At 38.9% G+C, this 8,341-nt stretch overlaps 1 protein-coding gene across 1 annotated transcript; it reads left to right on the forward strand.

Moving 5' to 3' along the window:
- The first annotated feature begins 4,434 nt into the window (after positions 1 to 4,434).
- Positions 4,435 to 7,408, forward strand: TKTL2 (transketolase like 2). The gene has a single exon (XM_014737835.3). The coding sequence runs from the start codon at positions 4,553 to 4,555 to the stop codon at positions 6,428 to 6,430; it is 1,878 nt and encodes a 625-aa protein (XP_014593321.2). The 5' UTR covers positions 4,435 to 4,552; the 3' UTR covers positions 6,431 to 7,408.
- Positions 7,409 to 8,341: the final 933 nt, after the last annotated feature.

Genomic DNA, 8,341 nt, shown 5'->3' on the forward strand with positions numbered 1-8,341 from the left:
CCCCATATAAGGTCTTAACATTCAAAATATTTTAAAATACTGTTCTGAGGCTGTGCTAGAGTAACTGGAATGAGACTTACCCTTTAGCCATAAACAACTAGAAAACCAGACAAACTATACAAGGCAACATTTTTGTACATTGGAAAACAAGCAGCACAGGACTATGACCCCTGAAGAAGAAAAACAAATGAAATGAATCATATCATAATCCTGGCTTTCTTCCTGGGGACACTTTTCCAGACGCTGCTACAGGGAAGGGTATCTTACACAGAGCAGGGCAGTCTCTTGTTGAGATAACAGAACAGAGACCAGAGCTCAGAAGGACTGAATTGGCTAGAATTTTGGAGGGATAATGCTTACAAGGAGGGAATTGCCTGGAGAAAGACTTCCAGAAGTCTTCAAAGGGGTGCCCTTGCATAACGTATACCTCTACAAGACCAGGCGAATGACAACTTGGCAGCAGTACATCAAACAGTTTCAGAGCTCACATAGGGCTGAGACACAGTTGAGTCTTGGCTAGCCAGAATCTGGAGGGTCTTTGTTGAACTCTCAGGGCATTTAGGGGAGATCCCAGAGAGGGGATGTTTGGTATTGGAGCTAAGCTACCCCCAGAGTAAAGCATACATTATATCTGCCTCAACTAAGTGAAAATTCATAAAAGCACAAAGCTGCCTGTTAAAACAAAGTCTAACACTCTTTAAAAGAATTTAACAAAAATACAATCCAGCACCTCAAAATAAAGTCCAGCATTTAATAATAAAAAAATTACTAGCTATATCAAAAAACACAACAGTGTAACTCATTACCAGAATAAAAATCTGTCAATAGAAACAGACAAAAAGAGACAGAGATAATGGGCTTAGCAGAGAGGCACTTTATTTTTTTTCCCAACTTTATTGACATGTAATTGACATATAACATTGTGTAAGTTTAAGGTATACAACATAATGATTTGATACATATATATATTGTGAAATGCTTTCCACAATAAGGTTAGTTAGTATTTCCATCACCTCACATAGTTACAATTTTGTGTATGTGTATTGAGAACTTTTAAAAACTACTGTCTTGGATACTTTCAAATATGGAATATTGTATTATTAACTATATAACTGTTGTTATCTAATGCTGCAGATCAGATCCCCAGAACTTATTCATCTGAGGAGCACCTTGGCAGGTGGGCCGAGTTTCCGAAATATGTTAGTGCTCACCCCTTTCCTTCCAGAAATAAGGACTCTATAAACTATGGGGAAAATATGATAGGCAATAATAGCATCTGCTGTAATTTTCAAAGCAGTAATTCAGGAAGGTAGAGCACATTTCACCTGCTGTAATTTTCAAAGCAATAATGCAGGAAGGTAGAGCGCATTTTTTTCCCCAAGAAACTTACTGTCTTAGATAAGAATCTTACCTTCACTTGCTCCATACTCAGCCTACTGAACTAACCAAATTCAAATGATAGAAGAAAAAAGACCAATTTAGCATTTGTGTCTTTCTTTTATATAATTCCGTTTTAACAAAATTCAACACAGTTCAGATAAAACAAGTTCCAACCTCCCAATATAACTCACCCTTACATAGCAAATTATATATTTTCTCCAATTGGTGTAAATCTCCTGAGTAACCAATATGAGTGCTCTGTTTGCTGTACTGCAGCCCAGTAGAAATTGCACTTAACAATTCCTGCGATTTATGTTTTTCCCTCTGTAGCTATTTGTTTTAGTGATGCTGCTAGGGTTTTCTTTTTTTTTCACTTGAAGTGCACACTACAATAAATACTTTTCCATACTATGAGAAAAAAGTTATAGTGAAAAATTCAAACAAAGGTAAAAGAAAACTTTTATTTATTTATTTTTAACAGGTGTTAAGTCAGGTGTTAAAACTGGCAGCCTGAAGATATGCTTTTTGTTTTTGCTTTTGTTGCATAAAATGTTCACAAATTTTTCAAATTTTTTTCTTTCAGTTTATTATAAAAATAAATGCTGGACCAAGTTGAATGCCAGGGTTGGTACTACACATTTTTAAATTCTGAATGCTTTTAAGTGTACTTGTGTTCTCCAGTTTGTCATTGGCCCCTCCAACCCTCCTATGTTACATCTGACTGTCAGGTACCTGTGGTACCTCCCTAGTCAAGTAGCAGGCGCTTGAGTTTGCCATTCCCTACTTCATGTGGATAAACCAAATTAATAAATAATTTCTTCCTATTCGCAAAAAACTTTTGACTGTCTTCCAAAACGATCTCAAATGAGCAATGGACTTTTCTCCAAGACAATTAAATTTTTGGCAGGTTGGCCTAAAAATTTTTGGCTGGGCTTTTGTCAGTAATAGCCTCTTCTAAATGGGGAAACTAGAATGTGATATCACATCTTTGATTTATTTGACTGAGTTGTGTTTAAAGCCACACTGGGTAATTTTGTGTTATCAAATTATGCATACTTTATACTTATATGGTTATTTTCAATTGAATATTTTAAAATCTATTTTGAAATACTAACATTTTAAGGAAATATTATTAAGCATTTACACATAACTTCAGACTTCCCTTTAAAAAACTCAGAACACTTTAAAATAAATAATAAAATTGAAAAACATATGACGCAGATTTATTGGAACAGATGAGCCAACAGTTTAATTTACAAAATATTATTTTTTCATAGTATTGAAAAATCCACACCATCTCAGAGAATCACAAAGAGAAATTCATAATCACTATATAGAGTATTAAATCTCCAAGACTACATTCTTTTCTTAACAAAACTGACCTTTACTAATGTTAAAAACTTTCTATTTAATACTTTTGGAAATAGTTGTGCAATACTTTAAATGAATGGAAGAATTTGGGGACTTGAAAAGAAATGTTAAGTACTTCTTACTTGTCCCATCTTTTTTTCTTGTGAACACTGCCTCGTAGATCATTTTAAATGATCATCTTTACCAATTGTTTGGATTTATTAGAGCTCTCCTCAGCCAAAATCATAATGAGCTACCTGTGTCTTATATTAACTGCTTTCCTGTCAGTCCCTAGTAAGTGTACTACTAGGATGCTGTGAATATTTCTTCTCTCTAATTCCCATCTTTGCCCTAGTCTAGACCGTTTTTATTTTCCTTTCTTTTGTCTAAAAGGATAAGCAAACATTATTTCGCAAATGGCAAGGGGAATAATGAATACAAGATGGCCTCTTAAAAACTTTTCCAACTCCAACATTCCTTCAACAAGTCTTAAAATCTTGTTAATGTCATACCATTATGGTTTAATATGTATCCTTTAAAAATTAAAAGGATGGAATTAGTTTAAATGGCAAATATTTAAAATATTTTTCTGAGATGCAATGTAAGAGACATAAAGACAGTAAGAGTAGCGAGACCCTGTGAGTTGTAAACATTGAAATTGGGGAGTTTTTTAAATTACTAATGCCTAGATCCGTCGCCCAGAAATTCTGATTTAACTGGTTAGGAGTGCAGCCTGGACATGAGTTGTTTTTCTTTTTAACTCCCCAGATTATTCTAATGTACCACCAATGTTGAGAACCACTCGTCTATCTGCAGATTCTCTCTTCTTAACTTTGACTACACATTAGAATCAACAGATTCATTTAAAAAATATGGCTTCCTAGACACTACTTTCAGAGATTCAAATTCAGTTTGCCTAGAGTGGAACTCACGCATTGTTTTTGTTTTTTCAGAATCATGATTTCAATGTAAAGTCAACATTAAGAATTACTGCTCAAGAATCAAGATTTGTAACATCGCACCATGGGAGATGACATACTGTCATTCTATTTTTGTTTTCTCGATGACAAGCTGTAATTCTTGCCCACAAGAAGAGCTCAGTGGTACAAATTTAGTTTTACAACTAAAGTAAGTAAATTAATTATGTTTTAAAAATTATTATTTGTAGTAACAGTAATAGTATTTTACTGTATACTGGGAAAATTGCAGTTCTAGATATTCTGCCATGGAGTGGTTTCAGATTTCTTACTGCAAGTTTTGGTCAAATTAGTCTTTGCATTTCTCTTTCTACAGCACAGTAAGAATTTTCAGTTGCTCCGAGGAAAGCTCGGCTGCCGTAGCGCTGCCATGTTGGTTAGATTGAAAGTAACTTTGGATCACTTCTATCAATAGAAATGCTGTGAAGAGTAAAAGATGTCTTAGATACAGCATTAATGCATAAAAAAAAAGCACGACGTCACAAATAGCTTCCTATAATACATGGATATAAGAATGCACCCTTTTGAATTTACAACATGAAGAGAAGTATAAAGAAATTTAATTATTTTTAATAATGTTGAACATGCAAGTGACAAACTAAATATTAAAAATCCATTCACTTGGGCGAGGAAGGACACAGCCGCACGCGGAGGGAGCAGGCACGGCGTATCTTTTCCTCCCCGACTCTCGCGATAACCAGTGGCGCACGCGCTTGCCCCTGTCAGTTGCTGAGCTGATTTCCACCAGGGGGCCAAGCAACGGCGCAGTGGTCACGTGACGGAACCGCCGCCGGCTGCGCAAGCGCAGGCGGTATTGCTCCGCAGAAACCACCAGGACAGCCACCATGGCCGACAACGCCAAGCCCCGTGCGAATACGTTGCAGGTGCTGCGGCACATGGCCAACCGCCTGCGGATCCATTCCATCAGGGCCACGTGTGCCTCCCGCTCCGGCCACCCCACGTCGTGCTGCAGCGCAGCTGAGATCATGTCCGTGCTGTTCTTCCACACGATGCGGTATAAACAGACAGAGCCGGAACACCCTGACAACGACCGATTCATCCTCTCCAAGGGCCATGCTGCTCCCATCCTCTATGCGGCTTGGGCAGAGCTGGGCATCATCAGTGAATCCGACTTGCTGAACTGGAGGAAAATTAACTGTGACTTAGAGGGACATCCCACCCCAAGACTGTCGTTCGTTGATGTGGCAACCGGATCGCTTGGGCAAGGATTGGGTGCCGCCTGCGGAATGGCTTATACTGGCAAGTACTTTGACAAGGCCAGCTACCGAGTGTTCTGCCTTATGGGAGATGGTGAATCCTCGGAAGGTTCAGTCTGGGAGGCTCTGGACTTCGCTTCCCACTACAATTTGGACAATCTCGTGGCAGTCTTTGACGTGAACCGTTTGGGACAAAGTGGTGTCACGCCCCTTGAGCACTGCACAGACGTCTATCAGAATCGCTGTGAAGCCTTTGGGTGGAATACTTACTTAGTGGATGGCCATGATGTGGAGGGGTTGTGCCATGCGTTCTGGCAAGCAACTCAAGTGAAGAACAAGCCCACTGCCATAGTAGCCAAGACCTTCAAGGGCCGGGGTATTCCAGACATTGAGGATGCAGAAAATTGGCATGGAAAGCCAATGCCAAAAGAAAGAGCAGATGCAATCATCAAATTAATTGAGAGTCAGATACAGACCAATAGAAATTTCATAGTGAAACCCCCTCTTGAAGACTCACCGCAAGTCAGCATCAGGAATATAAAAATGACCTGTCTGCCTGATTATGAAGTTGGTGACAAGATAGCTACTCAGAAAGCATATGGTTTGGCTCTGGTTAAACTGGGACGTGCAAATGACAGACTTATTGTGCTGGATGGTGACGCAAAGAACTCCACCTTTTCTGAGATATTCAAGAAAGAATACCCTGAGCGTTTCATTGAGTGTGTTATGGCTGAGCAAAACATGGTAAGTGTGGCACTGGGCTGCGCCACACGTGATCGAACTGTTGCTTTTATTAGTACCCTTGCTGCCTGTTTGACCCGAGCATTTGATCAGATCCGGATGGGAGCCATATCTCAAACCAATATCAATCTTATTGGTTCCCACTGCGGGGTATCTATGGGTGAAGAAGGATCCTCCCAGATGGCTCTGGAGGATCTCGCCATGTTCCGAAGCATTCCCAATTGCACCGTTTTCTATCCAAGTGATGCCATCTCGGCAGAGCATGCTGTTTATCTGGCTGCCAGTACCAAAGGAATGTGCTTCATTCGGACCAGCCGACAAGAAACTGCCGTTATTTATACCCCACAAGAAAATTTTGTGATTGGACAGGCCAGGGTCATCCGCCACAGTGTCAATGACAAAGTTACAGTTATTGGAGCAGGAGTTACTCTCCATGAAGCCTTAGCAGCTGCTGCTGATCTTTCTCAACAAGGCATTTCTATCCGTGTCATTGACCCGTTTACCATTAAACCCCTGGATGCTGCCACCATCATCTCCAGTGCAAAAGCTACAGGTGGTCGGGTTATCACAGTAGAGGATCACTACCGAGAAGGTGGCCTTGGAGAAGCTGTGTGTACAGCTGTCTCTGGGGAGCCTGACATCCTTGTTCATCAGCTGGCAGTGTCAGGAGTGCCCCAAAGTGGGAAACCTGGTGAATTGCTGGATATGTTTGGAATCAGTGCCAGACACATCATAGCTGCTGTGAAATACACTTTAATGAACTAAAATAACTGATTTCTTTAAAAAGTCAGTCTGTTGGCTTTGGTTTTAAAACTCTGGTATCTTTATATTACATTTATACTTGTTATTACAAAACTATCGTTTATAGCTGTACTGTTGTGCTTTGTTTTTTTTGAACCCATTTAACACCTTTCTTCATTCCTAATTCAGAAATTCAAGTTAACCACGTTTCTAATAAACCATGACTATATATGTGTACAAATATCATTCTCATTTTTGAATCATTAAAGTAGGTTATAACATTTTAAGTAACAGAATAACAAACAAGCAGCGACCCGGTGGTGTAGTGGTTAAGTTTGTGCGCTCTGCTTCAGTTCACAGGTTTGGGTCTCAAGCACGGATCTACACACTGCTCATCAAGCCATGCTGTGGCAGTGTCCCACGTATAAAATAGAGGAAGATTGGCACAGATGTTAGCTCAGGGACAATCTCTTCAGACACACACACACGCACACCATAATAACAAACAAAACAACCACCTAATACAAGGTTTTCTGATAAGACTACAAATAACTGACGAGTTGGAAGTCAATGTAGATGTATCAGTTTCTTAAGTGTGTGTAATTTGTTTGTACGTAAAGAAAATGTGTATCTAATTGTAGATTTCAATAGTCCAGGTTTTGAAGCAAGTTCCAGCTTTCATATAATGCCATCCTACCTGTGGCTTCTGGGGTAATGTTTGAGTGCGATTGCGTTGGAATTTCCTCTAAAGTCTGCCTACCTCTCTCAGTTACTGTTTAGAAGCTATAGAGCGGCAGTGAAAGCTCTTACGGTGGACCATACCACTTGTGGTGACTGTTCTATAAAGAGATGAAAGCATGACTAGTTATAGTCTGCACACTACACTGTTTTGTGAGGTTTCAGAAATGTTTCCTTTTCTCAGTTACCAAACCAGAGTGCTAACATGATTATATTCATCTACTAAGGATACTCAAGTCAATGTAATAAAGCATTTAAAAACCAGCAGCTTTGTTTAGTTTGTACCGTCTATGTGTGATTTGGTCTGTGCCTGGTAAGGAAGAAACTTCTATCTAAACCAGAAGCAGAAAGAAGCATCTCATCCAACAGCAATCCTGAAAAAAGGTCTGAGCTTGAGATAAATCACCAGGGAAAAATGTGCGGACTGAAAAACCATCTCTTAAGCAGAATCCTTATTTTTACCTGTGATTGTATAAATTATATGGCTGAAATACAAGAAAAAAGTACCAGTCAGGTAAATTCAAGATGGATCCAAGTTTCAAAACGAAATTTAAAATTATTCTATGTCTGATATGTCAGGTAGTTAGTTCCTTATTTTTATTGCCTTCATTAAGTACCCTCATTGCGTTCTTTGGAGGCATAACCAATTTGTGTCAGGAATTATTGTTCTAGAAAGTGTGATAGAGACCAAAAAATACTAACCTGTGAATTGGAGAAACTGGGGCCCACTCATTCTTTTCTCTGAGCTGGTTCTGGTTTCCTCTCTTGAAAATGGGGCATAGTAATTGTTTGTTTCATAAGGTTTAAAAATGATTTTTTCAAAATAAAAACAGTTGCGTTAGGATCATTGTAGAAATTTAGAAAAAGCAAATAGGCAAAAAAATCTACCTTATCTCACACACACAAAATATCCATTTAATTGTATTTGCTAGCACAAGACCTATAATGGTAGATCTTCCAAAACAGTCATTCTCATCTAGTAACATCAACCAAATATTACATATATCCATGACTGGGGTAGTATTGAATAATAAATCCCCATCCTCAGATTCTTCAAACCTTAGAGATAACATTGATACCACACACATGGTAAAGTAGATAAAATACTGACACAAAATTGCTTGTTGTAATTTGAATGTGCGTACTGGGCAAGGCTTCAACTCCTATGGCTTGTAGCATGAATGTGGAGTGAAAAAT

Source organism: Equus caballus, chromosome 2 (assembly GCF_041296265.1).
Source record: "Equus caballus isolate H_3958 breed thoroughbred chromosome 2, TB-T2T, whole genome shotgun sequence".
Lineage (NCBI taxonomy): Eukaryota > Metazoa > Chordata > Mammalia > Perissodactyla > Equidae > Equus > Equus caballus.

Excerpts from the sequence above, each read along its gene's own strand:
- TKTL2 (XM_014737835.3), top strand. The coding sequence starts at position 4,553 with ATGGCCGACAACGCCAAGCCCCGTGCGAATACGTTGCAGGTGCTGCGG.